Source organism: Onychomys torridus, chromosome 5 (assembly GCF_903995425.1).
Source record: "Onychomys torridus chromosome 5, mOncTor1.1, whole genome shotgun sequence".
NCBI classification, from domain to species: Eukaryota; Metazoa; Chordata; class Mammalia; order Rodentia; family Cricetidae; genus Onychomys; species Onychomys torridus.
Window position 1 is genome coordinate 70045899 of NC_050447.1, and position 24224 is coordinate 70070122.

Sequence of the window (24224 nt, forward strand, 5' to 3'; positions counted from 1 at the left end):
ATTTTTGGCGCGTTCCTGCGTGGACCGGGAAGAGGACCGGGTCTGGGTGAGTAATCGCGGGCTTTGGGCGTGTGCAGGACCCTGGCTGTCCGCGAGGGGTTTGAGGTCTGCGGGAGAGAGGCGCGAAGCTCTGAGGGTGACGGGCGACGAGATCCGGGTCGAGCGAGCAGGCGGCCTTCGGCCGGGGCTGGAAGACGGAGGGCTCCTGTGCTTAAGGAGCCTGTTTTGGTTGTTTCCTTTCTAAGAGCGTCCCTTTACTTCTATTTTTTAAAAGTTTATCTTTGACAGTTTCGTGTACACCCACGTGAATGTGACACTTTTGGTCACATTCGCTTCCCGCTCCCTCTTATCCACCTCCCCTTTCTCTGAACCCCTTCCCCGTACGTGCCCTCTTTCGTGTCTTTTTAAAATAACCCACTGAATGCCATTAGGGTTGCTTACATAAAGAGCACCATTTTAAAACGCTCGCCGCCCCAGTGACTCCCTTCCTGGCCCCTATTGTACGCTACTTTGTGCACGACTCTTACAGACACGTAGTCTCTGCCCTAGGCTCCGAGGCTTGCACTCTCAGGGATCCCGACAACAAGCCCACAATAGCGGACAAATGTACAGTGACTAGGGTTCCAAAAGGGACCTACACGGTGTGGCCGATTAGAAAGGCTCCGAAATTAGCTAAGTGGAGATGAGAAAGAGCTCCAGGGGAGCTTTCTAGACAAAGTGCTTGAAAGCTGAAGGCGGTGTATGGTTCAAGACGCTGAAAGCAGGATGATCGAGCAGGAAAATGCCTTAGAAGGTGGGCATAGAGGTAGAATAAACAGAAAAGACGGAATAGAAAGAAACAAGGGGGAAAGCACCCATTGCTTCATGGGCTTTGTGAGTTTTGTTCTAAGGGTAATGGGAAATCATCAGAATGTTTCAGTTGAAAGAATTTCATGGCCTGATTTATTTCCCTAAAATAGCATTGACAGAGGGATGATGAGCTGGGGGTGGTTGCAGCACTTGAGAGGCAGAGGCTAGTTGACCTCTGTGAACTATGTAGCCAGAGCTACATAGTCAGAGACCCTGTCTCAGAGAGAGAACGAATGAATTAACTCTGGGGTAGGAGGAATCAATTGTAGGGAAGGAAAAAACCAGGGCAGGAAGGTGATACAGTTGTTCAGGCTTAAAATTAATAATGACTTGAATTAGGGTTTTCACTGTGACATTGGAGAAAAGTGGGAAATGTAGGCAGGGTTTTGTCGGTAAGAGACATAGGACTTTGAGGATGCCCTGGTTATCACGACCAGAAGGGTGTCCTGGTTAGATTTGGGGAAGCAGGGCAGGAGACTGGTAGAAATGAGCAAGACCGTTTGCTCCTAACCCTCGAGAAGCTTACAATTGGGAATACCCCAGTAGATGACCCTTCATAGGGTCCTTACAAATGTTTGTTGAGTGAGTGAAGAGAAAGTACCATAATTAATACTTGACTTGCTGAAGGTGCATATTCTAGCACAGGTGTAAGCTGAGTAATAGGATGCAGTTCTAAGTGTCACTGAAGTGTAGCCAGGGATGGTGACACAGAGGCAGACTATGAAAGAAAGCAGCCTGGTCTATCTGGCAAGTCCTGGCCAGCTGGCCTGACACAGTGAAAGGGCAAGCCAGTTGGAGACCATCTGCCTGTGAAGGCCCTGGGCTCAGTCCCACACAGGAAGGGGAAGTGGGGAGGGGAAGTGGGGAGGGGAAGTGGGGAGGGGAAGAGGGGGGGATTTTTCATTTTAATTGTCACAACAGTCTCATGAGTTGGAGGCCACCCTGAGCTGTGTTCAAGTTTGACCTAGTCTAAATAGAGTTTTGTCTCAAAACACAGGGAAGAGTTGTGCAGTGTTGTCCACTGTTCTGTTTTTCTTCAGGACAGGGTTTCTCTACAGCCCTGGCTGTCCTGGAACTCACTTTGTAGACCAGGCTGGCCTCAAACTCAGAGATCCACCTGCTTTTGACCTTTGTTGACCTATGCAGATCTGTCTGGGAGACCTGGGATTTGGGGACCTTAAAGAATGGACTGGATTACAGTCTAATGCTGCAGACAGTTTTAGTTCACTTTTAGTGTACTTTTAGACATGAATAGAACAAAGAAAGAAATGATCCAAGGAAGGTTGTTTGAGTTCAGAAAAACGTGTAAATAAACGCCAGTAAATACAGACTAAGTATTAGCCCATTCTCAGAACTTTTTCAGAACAGACCAACTTAAACACAGTTACCTGGCATGGAGAAACATGAGAGCAGGGCAGCAGACTGTGTCCAGATTCAGGGTGCGCTGGCCAGATTGGGTTCTGTAGCTGCGTTCCGATGACCAACATCTGTAGAATCCATGCCTTACAAATTGAATGCAAATGTTTGTCACAGGAGGCACAGAATCACTTCCACGGACAAACCAGGGAGCAAAATGTCTTGGGTAAAAGGAAGGGCCTCTGCCTTTTTTCCTGGAGCTTCTTTCACGGTTCCCCTGAAGCAGTGCTCACCATTCATCATCATCATACTCTTTTGGAGCCTGTCCTGGAACTCACTCTGTAGCCCAGGCTGGCCTTGAACTACACCTGTTTCTGCCTCCTGAGTGCTGGGATTAAAGGTGTGTGCCACCACCGCCCAGCATTCAACATCATTCTTTTGGCTGTGTTCTGACAACCTGCCCCCACCTCCCCAGTACTAGTATTGAAGGTGTTTGATACCACGCCCGGCTTCTGTGTTATCCTATCTTAATTGTTCATGTCCTCTCTGCTTTGCCAACTAGTGTGGCCTTAAGATCCTAACTCAGAAAGAACTGTGGAATCTCCCCCTGGGCTGCAATAAAGTAGACCTCAGATGTGCTATAATAATAAAATGGAATAATAGCCCTAAAATTGATCCCAGCCTCAACAGTTTTTGTTCACACTTAGTTGAATCTGTAGTCTTATCATCTCACACCCTACACTGCACTTTAGCTGAGTCTCCGCAACCACAATTGGAAGCCAAGTGGATGAGTACTGCTTACGTACAAGGAGGATGCTAGTAAGCTGTTGATAATGGGAGAGGGGGTGAGAAATGCCAGGTGCTGGGTGCATTCCAAGGTTAGAGTCCACAGAGTCTGGGACTTGGGTTTTGTTGGGTGTGCATCATGAGAAGGCTCAAGGGTGACGTTCTAATGTTGCTTTTTACACAGCCAAGATTCTTCACTACTCACCTCCTGGGCCACCTACCTGATCCACCTTCACACTTGCTCATCTCCACTATTCTCTTGACAGCATGGATGGTAAGGCCTTCCCATTTTATTGATTGCCCTTTGGTTCATGGAGAACTGCCATTTGGTCCTTCCTTCTACCACAGAATAGTGGGAAGGCAGGGGTGCTTAGTAACTTGTTACATCAAATTCTCAGATCAAGGGGTTGAGCTGGGCGGTCTCACTTCAGGGGTTACTCTGGATGTGAAAAATCTTTTGAAATGGTTTTAGTCTAGTTTTAATTCTTGTAGTCCTTTCTTTCTAATTTTGCTTGTTTCTCGGGGATTTGTGCAAAGATAAATCCCAGTAAAGAAATCTTGCTTTCTTTAGCAAAGCTCACCTCAGAATGTCTGTGCTGGTTCCGATGGGAACTGAACAAATAGAACACACTGTGGGGTGTTTCCTTGGGCTTTGTTTGCTTCTCTGTTTTTGCATTTCTTTCTTTCTTTTTTCTTTTTCAAGACAGGGTTTCTCTGTGCAGCCCTGGAAGTCCTGGTATTCACTGTAGACCAGGCTGGCCTCCAACTCCAAGATCTGTCTGCCCTTGCCTCCAAGTGCTGGGATTAAGGGTTGTCACCACCACTGCCCGGCTGAAACTGCAGTTCTTTTTGACTCAGGTTTATTACACTTTGTCCTCTTCAAGAAAAGTAAAACCAAACATTGAAGCTATCCTGGGCTAGATCTTGTTTCAAAAAACAGGGGGAAAAAAAAGAACTATGTTCTAATTTGAGTTAACTTTATCTTTCGCATGATAAATAATAATGTGTGGAATAATGTGTTACTTATTTATAAAGGTCAAATAAAAGCAAATATGACAAAAATGTTAATGATAGCTAGTTCTGGGTGATGACTATATATCTTTCCCCATTTAAAAGTAACAATTAGTTGGGTGGTGGTGGCATAAAGCACTCGGGAGGCAGAAGCAGGTGGACCAAAAAAAAAAAGGTAACAATTAAAGAGTGGGTAAGGTCTGATCAACATCTATGTTTAAGTATTTTTCAGTTATTCCTTATTGGTCAGAATCCATGAAAGCTGGTATTGCAGGAAGGTGACTCTTTATTCAAGTAGTGCTGTTAAGAAGTTCTAGCCCAGTGCCTGGCTCCCTTGCTCTCCCTTAGCTCAGTGTCTTCTAAGAAGCACTCGGGCAGGAAAGTCAGTAAAAGGCCAACAGAACAGCCAGCAGAGAGACAGATCTGGAGGCTTGTTTCTCGTGGGGGTCCACAGAGGTTTCCTGGTGAGAGCTGAGCTTGCTTTACCCAGCAGGGCTGCATAAGAGGATGATTGGACCATGGGCCTGGGTGTCAGGTGTTGGGAAGGGTCTGTACTTTATCTAGCAAGGGAGAGGTCTTTTGCCTCACCCCTTGGCATTGTTATAAAAGCCCTTTTGAATAAAGTTCTGGGCTGTTGGGTATTGACCCAGGTCCTCCCAAAGCTATCCTGTTTCTGACTTTCCTCTCGTCGGCTAGGCCTGTCGTTCTATCTATAAGTTCCTTCTTCCTCTCTCCTCGTTGTAGGAACCCTGGAAAAGGTGGGGGCTGGTCCCCTGCAGTGTCTGTTGCAGCGTGAGTGCTGACTGAGGTGTGCTTGTCACTGAGGCCTCACCTGGGTTAGACTTACTTTTTCCCATTTCTTCTAGTGGAGGAAGATGACTTGTCTCTCCTGACGTCTCTGCTGGAGGAGAACGAGGCCGCCTTGCCTTGTCGTTCAGAAGAGAGTAACACCTTGTCTCTGCAAGACGGTGAACCTGATGAATTTGATGAGCTTTTTGATGCTGATGGTGATGGTGAATCTTACACAGAGGAGGCTGATGATGGAGAAGAGGGGAAGACAGGAAACCAGGAGGAAAATTTGGCCACTCTCTTTGGCGATGTGGGGGACTTAACAGATGATGAACTTCCTACACTGCAAGTTGAAAACAAGGTCCCTACTCCCAGCCAGGGAAAAACCAATCAGGAGTTGCAAGGTACCCTGACTGCTTACTTTCTCCAGTTATTCATGAGAAAGTAGATGACCACCAGTTTGACAGTTTTTATTACAGTAACTGCAGGTGCAAGGGTGGTGGTGGCCAATGGCTTTATTTAAAGTAAATAAACAAAAGGCTAGATAGATGACTGCAGTCAGTTAAACACATCATGAGGACCTGAGTCCACATCCACAGCGCCCACTTAAAAGCTGAGTGACCCTGGAGCGCATTGTCAAGCCAACCTAGCAGAATCTGTGAGTTCAGTGAGGGACCCTGCCTCAAAACAGGGAGCAGTCAAAGAAGACCAATACAAAGCCCTGTGTGTGCGTGCACCCACGTGACTACGCTTGAGCGAGTTGATGAGTGAGGCATTGAAGGTCAGCCTCCCAGCATCCAGGGTCCTCACATCCCTGTCAGCCAGTATAACTGATCTTCCAAAAAATGGCTCTAACCCTGTTCATGCTTCGCACAGAATATGTTACTTTAGGATTTGTGTTTGTGGTAGCCAGGGACAGAGCTACAAAGCTACCACAGTTTGTTTGAGCAAGAGACCATCCTGAGACCATTCTGAACTGCCGCTTCGAGGCAGGCACCTTTCTTAATCCTGCCACCTGTTCCTGTATTTTGAAGTTAGAACAAGAGTCAGTAGTTGGCTGTTGTTTCTTCTGAACCCAGCATTTATTGTGTTAGTTATGATACTTCAATTTGTGAAGTAAATTGGTGGACTTCTGTGACAGGTGTCCATACAAATTCCCCTTTTGGTTTTTTTGTTTTGTTTTGTTTTTCCAAGACAGGGCTTCTCTGTGTAGCTTGGGTGCCTGTCCTGGATCTTGCTCTGTAGACCAGGCTGACCTTGAACTCACAGAGATCCGCCTGCCTCTGCCTCCCGAGTGCTGGGATTAAAGGCGTGCACCACCACTGCTTGGCCCCTCTTTGGTTTTTTTGGTTTGGGTTTTGTTTTTCTTACCCTGGCTGTCACCTCAGGCTCCTGAGTTTTGGAATTACAGGCATGCACCACTATGCCCAGCTGTAGGATAAGCTCATAGCTAGCCCAAGTGTCAGGCTTGATTACTAGGGATAAAACATTTGTTTCCCTACGGAAGCCCTTGGAAGTATAACAATTATTCTTGAGTTTGAAGTATGGCACTTGTCTTAGATAGTTTTATGTCAACTTGACACAAGCCAGAATTATCTGAAAGGAGGGACCATTACTTGAAAAAATGCCTCCATAAGATCAGGCTATAAGGCATTTTCTTAGTTAGTGAACATGGGGAAGAGCCCAGCCTCTGCATCAGCACCTGTAGTTCTGCCCTGTTCTGACTTCCTTTGATGGTGAACTGTGATGTGGAAGTGTAAGCCAGACAAACCTTTTCCTCCCCAAGTTTCTTTGGTCATGGTGTTTGATCACAGCAATAGAAACCCTAACTGAGACAGGATTGTATTGTGAATCTCGAGGTTTGGGGAGGGACACCAGAAATAATGCCAGTGTTGGTGTCAAGTACAGCACTCTATCTCCCAGATCCTTAGTGTATTTTTCTTTCATAGATGAATTAAAGAAGCTGCAAGAGCAAATGAAATCCTTACAGGAGCAGCTAAAAGCAGCATCGATTAAACAGCCTCCAAGTGCACCCCTTTTGCATGGACCACCTGGTAATGTGACCATAATTCTAGCAATAATATGCGTGTTTGTTACAAAGAAACAGTAGCATTACTGTTTCCATCCAGCTCTTGCCAAAACTAACATTCCTAATTCCTTTTATTTTCAATCAAGAAGGTGGGTCTCTTCGGCCCCCTCTTAAGGAGAAGAAAGTTCGGAGAATTCAGGAATCAGCATGCTTTTCTGCAGAGCTTGATATCCCTGCCTTACCCAGAGCCAAGCGGGTGGCTAGGATGCCGAAGACTCCTGCAGGTATGATACTCAAGGTCTCACTGGGTCTCACTGCTCAGCCTTGTTGAAAATACATTGTCTACTGGGGTGGGGGTGTGGGGGGTGGGGAGAATGAGCTTGTGTGCATGCAGATGCCTGCAAAGGTGGTGGATCCCTTGGAGCTGGAATTGAAGCATTTGAGAACTACCCAACCATTCCCACACAAAGTTCTATTGGACTGTGCTACCAAGGCCCGTTGGTATGCTCTGGCCTCCATTCTAGACCAGCTGGGGCTACATATTGAGACTCATTCTCAAAACAGCAGCAAAAAGTTATCCCATATGTAGATTACAAAAAAGAATTCCATATGTAGGTTTTCTGCTTCTCAGTCATTCTCTTTTTACTTCTTATGCTAATTTTCTAGAGTCATCTTCAAGGACAAGTACACCCTCACAACCACTGCAGGTCATTTCCAATTTTCTGGAGCCCCAAAGTTCCTCTTCAAGGGTGAAAAGTACACCCTCACCACAAACTATTCCTGGAGACAAACCCAGAGGGGTGACTAGAAGGCAGAACGCAGGAACCCCTGGGAATTCTGAGGAACGGCCCCCACAGGTGCCCCAGGTCTCCGTGGAAGCCTTCTCGGGCCTGCGACTCAGGTCAGTTGTGTAACAACATCCCTTGGGGTCCCTCTGCTTGTCCCACTAGATGGCTCTATGTGCTGTCAGAAGATGGGTCCTCTAGAGGCAGTGTGCGAGCAGCGGACCCACAGCATGGGCAGCTCTTGAGTGAGGAGCTTAGCCCCTCAGTGGGTGCTCAGTGGGTGGTGCTGTCTTTAATCAGTGCAGTGTGGTGTGGTGTGAGCTGTTTAAGGAAGTTTCCTGTACAATGGAGAATGGTGGTTTGTACCTTTAATCTCAGCATGTGGGAGGCAGGAGGATCCTCAGCAGAAGGGTATCTCTGAGTTCAAGGCAAGCCTGTTCTACATATTGAGTTCCTTGGCAGCCAGGTTATGTAAGAGACCCTGTCTCCAAAAACAAAAAAAGAATGTTTACCCATTAAAAGGGAATGGACAAATAATAGATATTTAATCAGAAATTGTCAAATCAAACAGTGATAAAGATTTTATTGTAAAACTTTCCATCTTTATATAGGTGCAGTTTAGACTGTTGTGTGCAGTGTTAGGATCCTAGACTTTTTCAGTATATAAATATATACAATTCAGGTGTGATACTTTTAATTCCCACACTCAGGAAGCTGAGGGAAGAGAATTGAGTTTAAGGCTAGCCTGCATAACTACATAGCCAGCCTGGTGACAAAATGAAACACAGTCTCAAAGCAAAAAAAGATACAGTTTAACCAGAATAGCAGTGCCTTCTTATAATTGTAATGTGATTACAAAAGATTATAAAGTAAACTTTATAGACAAATCTGTGTTCAGGGAAAAGAAAGTAATCCTCACTCTGAAAAATTTTAATCTACTTTAAGAAAAAGAAAAAAACTTAACTTTAGCCAGGTTGAGGCAGGAAGATCGTGAGTTCTAGGCCAGCCTGAGCTACATTCTGAGATCTTGTCCCAAGAAACCAAAACTAACTAAATAAAAATAAATGTATGCTAAATCCATATTATACAAAAGTCCCAGATGTTCCTCTTACCAGAATAATAACATTAATTACCGGCTTCTTGACCCAGGCGACCCCGAGTGTCCTCCACAGAAATGAACAGGAAAATGACAGGTCGGAAACTGATCAGGCTGTCTCAGGTCAAGGAGAAGATGGCAACTGAGAACTTGGAAGAGACGGACTGGGTGACATTTGGGGTTATACTGAGGAAAGTCACTCCGCAGAGCGCTAACAGTGTAAGCTGCTTTACTGATGCCTTAGCTGTGCCTGCCCAGGCTAACAGTGGGGTCTCCCAGCCTTCATCTGGTGCCTGTCAGTCCTTCTCTTCAAATAACTTCTAGTCAATGCTAGTCAGTCTTGGTGTCAAGGGCACTGTTAGCAAAGAACTCTTGACTTAGAGCCAGTTTGCTTCTTATTACCCACACATTCGCACTGCATTCCAGTTGTCATGGTTTGCAGTGACACCTGTGTCGGTCCCTGAGACACTCTGATCTCTCCTGTGGAGAAGGCCAAGTAATCAGAGAGGCTGAGTCCTCAAATCCCAGAGATCCTCTGTGGTTGTACCATGACAATCCAGCAGCGTTGAGATCTTTAGCCTATGCCGGCGAGGTGTATACTCAGCTGTTAATAGCGTAGTTGGTGATAACTGGTATCTGGTCCTGTGGTCAGGTTGGAAATGATCAAGCTATAGCTGCTGCTTGTCTTGCTAGGGTGGGCGTGGGAAGCTGTGGCACACTGTCACATACCAGGTCACTGGGTGGAAGGGCTAGCCTCCCTGCTGCTTAGATCGCACAGTGAGACCCGCTCCTAAGTTTGCTTGTGCCCTGCCCTGCTTCTCTTTCGTCAGATGAGGCAGGTCATAAATACTAAAGCCCAAAGAAAGAGTAACTTAGAGTTTGAAGGCACTTTCCCAGCCAGTTAGGGTGAATTATATTCAGACACTTTTCCACAATAAAACACTTGAACCCTAAATGGAGGCACTGTAAGCCAAGGTTCAAAAATGATTAATAGTGCTGTTCACTCCAGGGGAAAACATTCAGCATCTGGAAACTGAACGATCTTCGTGACCTGACACGGTGTGTGTCCTTGTTCTTGTTTGGAGAAGTCCACAGAGATCTCTGGAAGACAGAGCAAGGGACTGTCATCGGGTTGCTCAATGCAAATCCCATGAAGCCCAAAGAGGGCTCCGAGGAGGTAAGAATCTCAGCTTTGTGTATCAGAACATCTGTACTGATCTACCGCTGGGCTTTACCTGATTCTGTGCACATCGTTCCAGTTCGCCATTTGTTGGCTCATTGCCTACCAATATTCTGTGCATCTCCTTACTCTAAACTGCTTTGAATTAGTGCCACGGTTCCCAGAGTTGCTGAACTCTCATTATTATTGCTATTTTATTTATTACCAAAGAGAAAAAAGACACACACGTGTGACACGGCTCACGTGTGGAGATGAAAGAATGACTATGGAGTCACTTCTCTTCTCCTTGTGTGGGTTCTGGTGATTGAACTCCGGGCTTCAGCCTTGCACAGTGAGCACCGTCACCTGCCATCTCGCCGGCTCAAGCTCATGAACTCCTCCACTCTGGGGTCCTTAAATTCCTTGCGTAAATGCCCATGGTTGCATCAGGAGATCGGTGGGTTGCGGTTGAATGAATTTGCTTCATTCATTTTACAGTCCTAGCTGTAGCTTGTCATCAGAGAGGATCTTCATCTTCCCCATCGTCATTAGAGTTCTGGGTTACCTTTGCTTTCCTGGTGAATTGCTAACTAGTGTGAACTGCGGTGGTAGTTTTTTTCTACTCTGACCCAGCAAGGACTTTATTTCCAGCAGAGAATGGTGAAGTCTTCATTTGTTGGTTGGGAGTGTATTTGGCTGTGTGTAACAATAAACTCGAATGGAGTTTCTTTTAAATAACAGTGGGATTTAGATGGGCATGATAGTTCACACCTCTAATCTCATTAGTCCAGAGGCCAAGGCCAGAGGAGTGCCATTAGTCTAAGACCCAGTCACATAAAAACAGAACAACAAAGTCAGACAATGGGTTTTCTTTTCCCTTTGTGTGTCTGTATGTGTGTGTTTCTCTGTCTCCTGTGCTGGCCTTGAACTAGCAGCAGGTTTCTTGTCTCTGCCTCCCAAGTTCTAAGAATGTAGGTGTAAATTACTATCCCAAACTTGTTTTTCTTTATTTTATTTTTTACTTTACTACCTTTATTTGTTTATTGTGGGCCGGAGGGGGTGCATGGGTGTCCGAGCATACATGTGGAGATCAAAGGACAGCTTGCAGAATTGGTTCTCACCTCCTACCATGTGGATGCCAAACACTGAACTCAGGTTATTAGAGTTTTTAGCAAGCACCTTTACCCACTGAACCATCTTGCCAGCCCAATTTTCCTTGTAAGTCTAGTCTAATATTGTAAGAGGAAGGTCACTGTTTTGGTCCAATCTAGGCTCTGTGGTGAATTTGGGCCATCCTCCAGTACACAGCAAGACCCTCCCCTCTCCTCCCTCAAACAAACAAACAAACAAAAATCTAGAAATAGGTAATTTAGTAATGTCATGTCTCTATGAGTATCTTATTTTATTTTTTTTTAATCACTGTGAAGAGATCCCATATCCGAGACAACTTATAAAAGGAAGTCTTTAATGGGTGCCTTGCTTACAGTTTCAGAGGGTGAGTCCATGACCATCATGGTGGGGAGCATGGCAGCAGGCAGTCAGGCAGGCATGGCACTGGAGCAGTAGCTAAGTAAGAGCTTGCATCCTGACCTGTAAATCGGAAGCAGAAAGAGAGACTGGGCCTGGTGTGGGTTATTGAGACCTCAAAGCCCACCCCCAGTGCTATACCTCCTTCAACAAGGCCACACCTCCTAATCCTTCTCAATACAGTTCAACCAACTTAGGACCTAACATTCAAATGTATGAACCTGTGGGGCAATTTTTACTCTAACACAGTGAGTTTCTGCCTTACACTGAATATCTCTGAAGCAGAAGCAGAATGCTATGTGTCTCTCCACTCCCCACTCCACCACCCCACCCCACCCCACCCCCCAGGGAGGGCAATAGTAGTCACTGTTTACTGATCCTGGGTTGGGGTGCTCTGAACAGCTTGGTGTTTTCTGCTAAAGCTCCTATGTCTGGTGGTAAGTTGTGTGCAGACTCTGCTTCCAGAGTGTGAATCCTGTTAGGCAAAGCAATTTCATTACAGACGGGCTGCAAGAACCAACAGAAGCCTGTGTTCCTTGGGGGCTCATTCCTCTAGGCTCAGGAGAACTGTCCAGTGTAGGAGTCTTACCTGTGGCCAAGTTTGCTCCATGTCTAGCTGGGGGTTTTGAAAGCTTTCTGATCTGGAATTTATCACCTAGTAACCACTGGGCCTTCTGATCTCAAGTGACAGATGTCCCGTTCTGGAAACAAGGACAGAGCCCAGTCAGTTGAGGACATTCCTTCTTATCTCAGCCTATATTCTTGGTAGGTCTGCCTGAGAATTGGCAGCAGGGAATGGGAGAGCTGAGTCAGCCAAGGTCATTCATTCTGTCCTTCTGGCCTCATACCACCATTGGCGGCAGGATAAAGGAGGGTGAGCCAGCCTCTCACTTTTTAGTGGGAAATCAAGATTCCCTATGAATTCCTGTTTCAGTCTAATTTGCCAGGCCTTGGTCACATGACCATTGTTGACTGTAAGGAATGCTGGGAAAACAGGGCTACATCTGAGTTGTCTGAGGCTGAGCACTTGGCCAGCCTGGACAGTCAGGATTCCCACAGCCAAGAGGAAGGAAAAGTCGCTTAGAGAGAAGGGAGCTGAGGGAGTCTTCTGCACTCCCCAGTCTACAGCTGATAGAGCTCTGGCTTCAAAAGTGCCTTCCCAACCAGCTGCAGACAGCCCCCGCCCGTTCTTATGATAAAGGCCTTCAGCACTTGCGTAACCTCTCTCTTACAGGTGTGCTTATCTATTGACCATCCTCAAAAAGTCTTAATTATGGGAGAAGCTATGGACCTGGGAACCTGTAAAGCCAAGAAGAAGAATGGAGAGCCGTGTACACAGATTGTTAATTTGGTGGGTCTCAAATCTGTTGGTCTGGTTTTTGCCTATGAAAAGAGTCAATCATGAGGGATAGACTTTGGGTGCTGTGGTGGTGACGAGCAAATGGATGGGAGCTCTAGAAGTCACAGGTTCTCATCTTGTACATAGTGTTGTGAGGCTGGGGGAGAGGGTCTGCACTGCTCCCAGCTGCTCATCCAGGCCTCCCTGTGTGTTTTCCCTGCAGCATGACTGTGAATACTGCCAGTACCACATCCAGGCCCAGTATAAGAAGCTTAGTGCAAAGCGGTCCGATCTGCAGTCCACCTTCTCTGGGGGACGGATTCCCAAGAAATTCCGAAAAGGCACCAGCCTCAAAGAGCGCCTGTGCCAAGATGGTTTCTACTACGGTGGGGTTTCTTCTGAGTCCTTCGCAGCGTCCATGTAAGACGTTTCTTGGGCTGCTTTGGGGAAGGATTTTGCTTGTCTCTCGACAGAGCTGGTGGCTGGACTGTCCTGTAACTGTCCTAGGGGCTTGCATGAGCTTCATTTCTCACAGCTGAAGCCAGAGTGGTTAAGGACATCTTTCAATCCTGGGGAGAGAGGAGTACATCCCTCAGAATGGAGGGAAAGTGAGTCATGTGATTGGGATGGAGCCCAGGCTTGAGGTTTAGCCAGTTGTGGTGGTCCAGCTTTTGGGAGACGGAGGCAAAAAGAACATGAGTCCACCATGGCCAGCCTAAGCTATAGAGGGAGACCCTGCTGCAAATGGAGAAAATGGTCTGGAGAGATGGCTCAGTGCACACTGATTGGCCAAGGAGCTCAGCTTGCTTCCCAGTCTTCAGGTCAGGTGACTTACAGCCGCTGTAATCCAGCTGCAGGAGATCTCATGCTCCTTTTTGACCTCTCTGGGCGCTGCATTCACTGTGCACAAGCCTACACTCAGACACATGCATATACACATAAAAAAATTTAAAAAAAACTTTTTTTTAAAAGTGAAAAAACAATCGCCAGGCAGTGGTGGTGCATGCTTTTAATCCCAGCACTTGGGAGGCAGAGCCAGGCAGATCTCAGTTCAAGGACAGCCAGGGCTACACAAAGGAACCCTGTCTAAAAAAAAAAAAAAGGAAGAAGGAGGAGGAGGAGGAAAACAATCAAGAGGTGGAGGGAATAGGATCAGGACTCCGTGTCCAGCTGTGGCAAAATTTCAGGCCAGCTTAGGCTATATGAACTACTGTGTCAAAACAAAGAAGTGCAGACCTCTTGAGTCATTCCCTTTATTATTACTGTTTGTTGTTGTTGTTGTTATATAGTGGTGTTGTAGACCTTAGAAACCACTTTAACTTCATGAACACATGTGTGATGAACACAGGCATGGTGAGGTAGGACAGGTGTCCATGGCCCTCTACTGGGATCCTAGACTGTCAAAGGAACCCCAAAGCAGGTGGATGGTGTGTGGCCTTGTCATCTTACCATAAGGATAGCATCTGAGCATGGGACAGGTGAGAGCATGTACAAAGGAACTGTGGTTGATCTAAAAACAGAAGAAGATTTTATTTCTGATCTTACAGAATTAGGCCTCATTATTTTTAGTAGCTATATAGTATCTTTATATGGTAATTTTAAGTATTCCCTGTGGGTGAGTGCTAATGGTATTTCTACAACATTGTAGTTTTTTGTTTTTCAGGACAGGATTTCATGTAGAACAGGCTGGCTTAAACTCAATATACAGTCAAAGCTGGCCTTGAATTCCTGATCCTCCTGCCTCCATCTCCCTAGTGCTGGAATATGTATATGCCACCCTGCCTAGCTTCTAATAACTTTTAAACTGACCTATAATTATAAAATGCTAAAATTTTGCAGTCATTAATTTTTTGTTTGTTTGTTTGTTTTGTTTCTCAAGACAGGGTTTCTCAGTGTAGCCTTGACTATCCTGGAACTTGCTCTGTAGACCAGGCTGGCCTCAAACTCACAGAGATCTGCCTTTGTCTGCCTCCTGAGTGCTGGGATTAAAGGGATGTGCCACCTTTAATTATTTTAAAACAAATTCTTAGTCTTCTATATCACAGTACTGACATTTTTTGAAGTTTCTGGCCCTTTGGCAAGGCCTCATGCGAATCTGTAGGTTACCTGTTCTCCATTTGTGTTTTGGTGTACAAACCAGAACTACTGGGCTACTGAGTTCTGAAGGCATTGCAGTTCAGTAACTCTCTTTCTGCTGTGGTGGCTCTTGTCTTTGCAGGGCAGCAGCTATGGCCCCTAAGAAGAAGGTTCAAACCACTTTGACTAATCTGGTTGTGAAGGGCACAAACTCCATCATCCAGGAAACAAAACAAAAACTCGGTAATTTTTTCTGCACCCTTCCTCTGCCTCCAGTGGATGCAATATTTGGGATTGAGAATGGTTATGGCTTACTTATACTCTCCAGTGATGAATGGCCACTCATCACCTGGTTAGTGGACAGTATGACATAGGCTAAAGGAAGAAGCTTGGTGACGAATGGTAAGGAAAATCTGCAGCTAATCTTAGCCTTGTGTTGGCTTCGTGTACTTAGTGAAATCTAGCTGGTCAGGCTCTCAGTATCCAGCATTAATGCCAGGTTGATCTTATCAGTTACCCTTAAAAATAGACCTAGGTCCAACAGCACCAATTCACCTGTATGGTCCTAAAAGTGACCAGTAGCCTGCATGGCCTCTTATCATGCATATTCCAGAAACGGCATATCTGTGGGCCCCGCTGACCTTGGGGACTTAGCATTTGATATTCATGATCCCCTTGCTATCCTGCTAGTCTGACTTTTAAGTTAAAAGTTCTGCATTTTCTTTTAGTAGTCCATCTTCTTCACTAACCAGTTCCTAAGTTATGACTATAGAGTTTAATAAATGATGTCACATGATATCAAACCATTTAAATTTTGAATCCTCTAGAATAAATGTTTGCATGTTTCAGGAATTCCCCAGAAGAGCTTGTCTTGCTCCGAGGAGTTCAGAGAATTGATGTCCCTGCCCACATTTGGAGCCAGAAACTTAAAGCATTTAGCCAAAACCAAGACTTCAGGTACAGTCAGCGTATGTGATTATGATGTGTGTGCCCATGTTCCCCAAACCTCTCCAATAACCCCCAGTATATGGTTTGTGTTTAAGACATAATGGGGAGCCCAAAACCTGCCTTCCAGTCTATCTCCGCATCAGCCCTCTTGAAGCAGCAGAAGCAACAGATGCTAGAAATGCGGAAGAGGAAGTCAGAAGAAATACAGAAACGGTAAGAGGAGTAGATGCCACTCCCTGCTTGGATAGCTCGTCCCAGGAATCCTCAGAACATTCTAGTGTTGTTTTTTTAATGTGACTGCCGATTTGGGTTGGCTACATTATAACTGAAATGACAGTCAGTTGTCTGCCTCTAACTTAGGCTAGTGCTCCCAGAGCCTGCTGGTCCTGAGGAGAACCGTTAGTACGACCCTGGGAAGGAGGAAGAAGGAAGGTGTGAAGAGGCTTTCTGAGCACTGACCTTGACCTCAGTATTTTATCTACAAAATGAAGTTTGGGTGTGGTGGTTCTCAAGCTAAAGCTCCAGACTTTTTTTTTGAGCTGAGGATCGAACCCAGGGCCTTGCTAGGCAAGCACTCTACCACTGAGCTAAATCCCCAACCCTTTTTTTTTTTTTTTTTTTTTTTAATATGGTGTCAGGCGTGGGGCTGGCAAGGTGGTTCAACAGGAAAGCATGATTGCCACCAAGCCATACAAACTGCATTCCATCCCCAGGCCAGCACAGTAAAAGTACAGACCCAATTCCCACAGGTTATCCTCTGACCTCCTGTGTGTACACTGTGGTGGGCAGGCATGCATGCACACATACATACATAAATAAGTAAAAGCAATTTTTGGAAAGTGTCGGCATGGTAGCACATGTCTATAGTCCCAGCCCTTGAAGGTAGAGGCAGGGGGGCTACACGTTCAAGCAACAGGGTGACCCTGTAGGAAGTCAGACATCCTTCTTGAGATATAAAAGAATCACGGTAGCCGGGCGGTGGTGGCACATGCCTTTTAATCCTAGCACTCAGGAGGCAGAGGCAGGCCTGGTCTACAGAGTGAGTTCCAGGAAAGGCTCCAAAGCTACACAGAGAAACCCTGTCTCAAAAAAAAGAATCACTGTGTAGATTGCAGTGCTATTTTTGCTAAGGTTGTTTGTTTGTTTGCTTGTTTGCTTGTTTAATTCTTTGTAAGCTTCATACATGTCTATTAGGAATTTTAGTCATTTCATGTCTGTGCCATTACACCATCTCATCCCTCCTCCCTTGTGAAGGATACTCTCTTCCTGTAGGATAAACTGAAAAGCAGGGAGATTCAGTGAGGTCCTGGGGGGTCTTAGAGCTAACCACACACAGAGATACCTCCACATCGCAGTTGAAGGTGTGTGCTGTAGACAGCATCTCCTGCAAAGCCATTGGTAAAATAGTCATCAGTTAGTTAGTGATAGAACACCTACAGCGTATTCAGTTAGTCAAGAGTGAGCGAAGCTGCTGTTGCTCTTAATTGCTAATTTGAATTATTAACCAAAGAAAGGAAATTGTTTACCAACAGCTAGTTGTCCTCACTTGCTTATCAAGGGTCTCCCAGACCCAGATAAGATAGAGTTCTAGACTTCAAGTTTTTTGAGCCCTGGGTGGATATTTACTTACATTTATTTACTTAGGGTTTGGGTTGTGGGACGGAGCCCAGGGCCTGGAGCATCATTTGTCTAGCCACATGCCCAGCCCCATATTTAGTTACTTCATGTTCCTTTTAAGATTCCTTCAAAGCTCAAGTGAAGTCCAGAGCCCAGCAGTGCCATGTTCGTCTCCACAGTCTGCTGCCCAGTCTCCTCGGATTGGGGCTGAGTTCCCCAGGTTGGAAAGAACCACAGCCCCCCAGATGCCCAAGCTTGGTAGAGGCATCTCAGAAGGGGATGATGTCCTCTTTTTTGATGAATCTCCGCCACCAAAACCAAAACTGAGTGCAGCAGCAGAAGCTAAAAAGGTAAGTGGGGTGCTGGGAGGCAGCCCAGTGAAGTGCTCGCTGTGCCTGAGGACCTGAGTTTGTATCCCCAGCACTCGTGTAAAAAGCTAGGCCTGGGGGCTGCATGTAACCTGGGCAGGAGAGAAGTGCACACAGATGGATCCGTGCTAGCCAGCCATTCCGGTGGGTTCTGGGCCCAGGGAAAGACCTTGTCTCAAATGATAAGGAGGGTGAGCCTGGGGGTGGGTCATTGGTCACAGCACTTGGACGCTCTTGTGGAGGACCCACGGTGGGTTCCTAGCACTTACATCAGACAGCTCACACAGCTATAACTGCAGTTCCAGGGGATCTCTACACAGGTATATCCTCCAGGGCACCTGTACACATGGTGCACATACAGACAAGCAGGTACTCAGACCTACAAATCCCTAAACTCTAAATAAATAAGGTGAGAGTAGTCAAGGGAGAAGAACACTGGTGTCGGTGTCTGGCAGCTCGTGTACGTGCACACAAGCACTCACATACGCTGTAAACACCCAAGGGTTGGTTTGTTCTGTTGTGTTGTTTGTTAGGTTTTCCTGGTTTCTGTTTTCATGGCTTGGCTTTGCATTCTGTGACAGACCCCATGCTAATGTCCAGGAAAGATGGTCCCTAGCAGCCATTTACCAATATAATCCTAATAGTTTCAATCCTAAATAGTTTCATTGCAATGATAATGATGTCAACATAATGCCATTAATCTAATCCAAGAAAGTGAGAGCCATTATCTCAATGCAATTTCTTGTCAGTCTAGAGGAAGCAGCCTTCGGGAAGATACTGTTACTGATAAAAGGTTATGAGCACACAATGTCAGAAAATTAGTTCAGAGTCCAACATGTAATGAATCCAGGCTGCTGCTGGTAATCCTTGCCCATGTTGATGAATACACTTCTACAGGCTTGCTTCTGAACCCACCACATGCACACTTTGTCTATCCTACATGACGTCACAGCACACAGCACCAATGAACACTGTCCGAAACACCTTGGCTTAGGTTCCATACTGTTTTACAGTATAATGTGCAGTGGTTTTGCTGTATGCACAATTTTCCACTCCTACAGAAACAGGTTTAGTTACAGAAATTAAACATAGTGGTTTAATTATAGCAAACAAAGACATTTAATATTTCCTCCTATCATTCTTCAGCATATAAGTATCAAATTAGTATATCTCTAAAATGTATTATGTTAGAACATTTAATTTTAAAAGTTGCTAAATGAATTTTTTGGCTTGAGATTAGGACAGACTTTCCAACAATATCCAAAAGGGCCCTGAACATACTTCTGCTATTTCATAGTGCTTATTTCTGTGAAACATGATTTATAGACCTAGTTCTTTGCTAGCTATTTATAGACCTATTTCTGTTCTGTCAAATTTGAGTAGTTAATTGTGTGTAGCCTTTTTAATGTATGTGTGTGTATGTGCCATGCCATGCATGTGATCAGAGGACAACTTGTCAAATTTGAGCAATTGTGCGTAGTCTTTTTGATGTGTGTGTGTGGCCACACCATCATGTGGTTAGTGGTCAGAGGACAACTTGGGAAGAGGCTCTCTCTGCCCACCATGTGGGTTCCCAGGATGCCACCCAGATAGATCATCAAGCTTTTCCCATAGGGCCATCTCACCAGCCAAATTTCTGCTAGAAGACAAAGGGGAATGGGGCTACAGGTGCCTGTCTCATCTCAACCCTTTTTTTCTTTCTAGTTAGCTGCTATTGCCAAATTAAGGGCAAAAGGCCAGATTCTTGCAAAAGCGGATCCAAACAGTATTGTAAGGAAGCAAATGGACCCCCAAGATGTGCTGGAAGTGAAGGAGCGAGCAGAGAAGAGCAACATGGATTCTCCTGAAGGTATTGCAGCTCACAGTCAGTAGTGGGAGAGACTCCGGGTTGGTAAAGGAAGGGTTCTAAGCATTGCTAGTGTCCTGACACTGTGGGTTTTGAGTTGGTCTCTAAATAATCCGAGGTGCGCTCCCTCCAACTCTATCTTCTTGCTCCAGTGTCCTGAGGCCTGGGTTTACAGTCACAGATTACCTGCCTGGCTCAGCTGGTCATTCTTGTATAATCGCATCAGCTTGGAATGGAATTATGGACAGTTTGAGCACATGGGGAAAGGATTGTTCACTGAGTCTTTGTGTATTTTATATTAGCATAAAGATTTTTGAAAGGAATGGAATTCCTTTGTTCTAATTTTCTGTTTCTATTGTTAAAAGCATAGGAGCTGCTAAATGTTGTTGAAAATTGACTTCTAATTCAGATTTTGTTCTTTTCTGTCATCATAATCAGCAGTGAGGACAGTCTGTTCCTCTCAAGTGTGCTCCCCCTCATGCTGCAGGCTCTACCTCTCCGCTTAAGTTTTTGTTACTTGTTTTTGTTGTTGTCGTTAGTTTGTTTCTGTTTTTTCAACAAAGTCTCATTATGTAGCCCAGGTTGTCTTCAGACTTGGCAATCCTCCTGCCATACCTTCGCCAATAATGGGATCACAGGCCCTCATGCCCAGCGTTCTGTTCACTCTTGAAGTCACCCCTGCCGGTTACAGGTGGGGTCCTGATGTCAGGGTTGAGGAGCCTGGAAGGCATAGGAAGAGGAGAAGGGAGCTGGGGGTGAAGCACACTGGTGCCCTCAGTCTTCTTTCTCAGCAATAGCCAATGCTGTTCTTCTGCAGATGAGTTAGAGCCTGCCAGGAAAAAAAGGAGAGAGCAACTTGCCTACTTAGAATCAGAGGAATTCCAGAGAATTCTAAAAGCAAAGTCCAAGCACACAGACATCCTGAAAGAGGTAAGCGCCTAAGGGATCAGATCAGTGTCCTTCAAAACAAGGTGCTGGTCAGACTGTCTGCTTCTCTACTCAGGTGAAGAAGTACCTATATGGCTGTATGGTTTGCTTTGAGAAGCAGGAATATTTCAGATGGGGTGTGTGTGTGTGTGTGTGTGTGTGTGTGTGTGTGTGTGTGTGTGTCTGTGCGCACTTCTGGGCATCTCTCATCTCTGCCTTAGTAGTACTAAGGTTATAGATGCATGCTCCTGCAGTCAGCTTTTCATGTGAGTTCCAAGGATCCAACTCAGCTGGTCAGGCTTTCAAAGTGGGTGTTCTTACCCACTAAGCCATCTGCTTGGCACCCTCAAGTAACATTTTAACTCTGCATTTATCCTTGCCATGAAGAATAACAACTGTTGTATTATTAAGTAGACTGCCACATCATAAAAATGTTTACATGTAGTGTGACTATGTTATATTGAAATAATGTTGTTTACTACTTGCTAATTTCTTCTCTGCAGTGTGAGAGGAATTTTTTTCCATTCAGACATTTTTATATTGACATCACAGGTGCATCCAGCCAACAGTTAACCCCATCACTTCCAATCCCCTTTAATAACAAGTATTGTAATAACAAGCATCCTTATTAAAATTAATGAATAGCCGGGCAGTGGTGGCGCACGCCTTTAATCCCAGCACTCGGGAGGCAGAGCCAGGTGGATCTCTGTGAGTTCGAGGCCAGCCTGGGCTACCAAGTGAGTCCCAGGAAAGGCGCAAAACTACACAGAGAAACCCTGTCTCGAAAAAAACAGAAAGAAAAAAAAATTCATGAATAATATAAATTGCCTATACTTACAGTTTCAGAGATATCATTATAGTATATGAACTAGTATTAGGAAGAATATAGGAAAGTATTTCTGACAATACATATTTCATCCTTTAAATGCTTGGCTATAGCTTACCCTAAGAAAAATAACGTAGTAGTCGGAGGCTTGAATCTGTAAGTGTATATGAAACAGTCTGGAAATAAGGCCTCAGCAGAACAAGTGTGAGTTATCCTGAGAACTAAAGTACAGTCCTCTTTCACTCCACACAGGAGCTGCCTAGTCATGTTCTTGGAATAGTCCAGTGTATATCAACCATGCACAAGTATGTCAAGTTGTGTAGCAATCAGTCTGTTCTCTATGTTATAGTCAGGTTCCTATACACGTCCCCTAGAGCACACCGTATCTGTGTAAGACAAGGAATGTTCCTGTGTCATACGGGGAGTGCAGAAAAAGTAGCACCCTGATCCTGCTAAAGTCAAGATAGCGGTCATTCAGAGAGCAGATTCTCAGAATGTCCCCTGGGAGCGCCACTATTCCTAATTATCTGTTCTTCTAATCGATTAATACCTAACAACAAAGTTGTAAAAGTCTTTCCACTGGACTAGAACTCAGAAAAGGTGGCAAAGCCAACCCCAAAGACTCCAGCTGAACTCCCTGTGTGTTCCCCAAGGTGCTGTGCTGTGCCCCAACCCCACAGCTGTGTCATCACCCTTCAGAAACACCTCCCTGCCCTCATCCCTCCTGTTCTAATTGCTTGGGCTGTTCTTGTGCCTGAGCACTTGGAGAGACTGGTACCTAGCAGGTGGAGCGGTCCTTCCCGGGCCGTGTGCACCTTCCTGGGTGGGGTCTGTTGGAGCAGTCTGCGTACTGACAGTGCTCGTCTTAAAACCAAGTGCCTTTAGATCTCTTTATCCTTTCGTTCCCTACTTGAAGGACTCTCTTCTGCGTATTATGATCTTAGGCTTGCAGTTGGTTTACTCTGGGGAGGGTTCTGACACTTTGTCTGTCCCCTGTTCTGTTTTGATGCTTATTGAACGAAATCACTGGAACCATTGTTGGACTCTTCGGAGCTGATTGGACTTGGCACAGTTACTCCTGTGGGTTTTCTCCTCAGGCCGAGGCTGAGGCACAGAACTCCTATTTTGAGCCACTGGTGAAGAAAGAGCAAATGGAAGAAAAGATGAGGAGCATCAGAGAAGTGAAATGCCGAGTGGTGACGTGCAAGACGGTGCGTGCAAGGCGGGGCTCGGACTGTGGGCCCCTTTTCATGACGGGGGACAGCAGGATGTCGGGAATTTGGGGGTGGGGCCATGTCTTGTAATGCCGTTTACTTAGGCAGGGGAAGTAAACAGCACAAGATAGACAAGGTTTGGCTCCCCACCTGACTGGGAGCTGTGCAGAGCTGTGCAGTGGAGCATTTGCAGGGAGATCCTGCTTTGTGGCCACCAGGACCAAGTTGTTCCTGTTGCTGTTTGTCGGGTATTGATGTATTGATGGTCAAAGATTGCTGTCCTGGAACTGACTGTGTCCCGGCTGTCCTTGAGCTTGTAGCCCTTCCGCCTCAGCCTCCCAAATCTGGCGACAGAGACATGCACAGCTCAGCCTTCCTACCGTCTGAGTGTCAGTGAGTGCTAGTCCAGGCTTCTGCTTCACTGGGAGTGGGGCAGACATCAGGAAAAGCGGTATGAGAGAGGGTCAAGAAACCCACTTGAGCCTGGTGTGGTGACTCTGTGCCTCCAGTCCCAGCATTTGGGAGGTGGTGGAAACAGGCTCTACATGAGCGTGAGTTTAAGACCAGTGGGGGCTACAGAACCCTGTCTCAAAAAAAAAAAAAAAAAACCATCATTGAAGATTTGGTCAAGTCCCTGCAGTGACAGAGTGTGGAGGCCCTGATAGCGGTGGCTGGTCCCTCCTTCAAAGCCCTCAATGGACATGTGCTTTGTGTTGGTCTGTGCAGTGCACCTACACCCACTTCAAGCCTCTGGAGACCTGCATCAGCGAACAGCATGACCTCCATTGGCACGATGGCGTGAAGAGGTTTTTCAAATGTCCTTGTGGAAACAGGGCCATCTCCCTTGACAGGCTCCCAAATAAGCACTGCAGGTATAGAACTAATTGCATGGGGTTCTCTGTCTCTGTGGTACTTCCTTTATGGTCCCTGAAACATGAGTTCGGTCACAACATGCCTTCCTATGGCTCCTGTTAACCCTTAAGATTGTTACCTGGGACCCCTGAGAGCTAGGGCCTCCCCCAGGTGAAGGGTGTGTATGGTGGCGGCTGATGGATGTTCATTAGGGTGAGCAGTGTGTACAGCCCGAGGATGGAAGAACAGGACCTTTTCAGTCAGCAGACAGCACTCCTAAGAATGGTGCCCACATCCACCCACCCCCGCTTCTCTGTTGTCAGCTCTTGACCTAGAACATTCTTCTCCAGTAAACGTAAATTAGTGCCTAGATTGTGTTCCTCACTGGGCTGTGTATTGCCCTGTTCTGGCATCTGGAATTTCTTCTCTGAAGTCTCCAGATTATAGAGGAGTTCTCAGGTCGTGGAAGGCTTATTCTTTGTAGCTGCAGAGCATAACCCGTAGATGAGGTAAAGAACATGGGTACCTCCTTGACCAGCTCCCGTGAACGAAAGGCCAGCTTTTCCCCAAAGTGACACCCCCACCCCATTGTCTTTATGTGTATAGGGTTGGGAGTCCCTAATCCCTTACTACTGAGTAAAGCCTTTTTCTTCTGTTTCAGTAATTGTGGCCTTTACAAGTGGGAGCGGGACGGGATGCTAAAGGTATGTATGGTAATGTGTTTTCATTGCTGAAACAAAATGACCCGGATATCAACTTTAAAAGAGAGAGGCTTTACTCTGTCTGGTTCACAGTTCTTCAGTTTCTGCCTGGTTAGTCTACGG

General features: G+C 45.9%; 2 protein-coding genes across 2 annotated transcripts in view; one reads left to right on the top strand and one right to left on the bottom strand.

Moving 5' to 3' along the window:
* Mcm10 (minichromosome maintenance 10 replication initiation factor) overlaps window positions 1-24224 on the top strand; it is a 26225-nt gene continuing 2001 nt past the window's right edge. The window contains exons 1-19 of the mRNA XM_036186689.1: window positions 1-46; window positions 3176-3265; window positions 4869-5195; window positions 6741-6845; window positions 6967-7104; window positions 7487-7721; window positions 8755-8920; window positions 9711-9878; window positions 12622-12738; window positions 12950-13146; window positions 14945-15045; window positions 15652-15759; window positions 15846-15963; window positions 17489-17717; window positions 19440-19584; window positions 20399-20511; window positions 22432-22545; window positions 23275-23420; window positions 24062-24104. Of these exons, the coding sequence (XP_036042582.1) occupies window positions 3259-3265; window positions 4869-5195; window positions 6741-6845; window positions 6967-7104; window positions 7487-7721; window positions 8755-8920; window positions 9711-9878; window positions 12622-12738; window positions 12950-13146; window positions 14945-15045; window positions 15652-15759; window positions 15846-15963; window positions 17489-17717; window positions 19440-19584; window positions 20399-20511; window positions 22432-22545; window positions 23275-23420; window positions 24062-24104 (2577 nt within the window). The 5' untranslated portion in view covers window positions 1-46; window positions 3176-3258. The remainder of the gene's footprint in view (window positions 47-3175; window positions 3266-4868; window positions 5196-6740; window positions 6846-6966; window positions 7105-7486; window positions 7722-8754; window positions 8921-9710; window positions 9879-12621; window positions 12739-12949; window positions 13147-14944; window positions 15046-15651; window positions 15760-15845; window positions 15964-17488; window positions 17718-19439; window positions 19585-20398; window positions 20512-22431; window positions 22546-23274; window positions 23421-24061; window positions 24105-24224) is intronic.
* Ucma (upper zone of growth plate and cartilage matrix associated) overlaps window positions 20144-24224 on the bottom strand; it is a 21619-nt gene continuing 17538 nt past the window's right edge. The window contains exon 5 of the mRNA XM_036186690.1: window positions 20144-20410. Within this exon, the coding sequence (XP_036042583.1) occupies window positions 20214-20410 (197 nt within the window). The 3' untranslated portion in view covers window positions 20144-20213. The remainder of the gene's footprint in view (window positions 20411-24224) is intronic.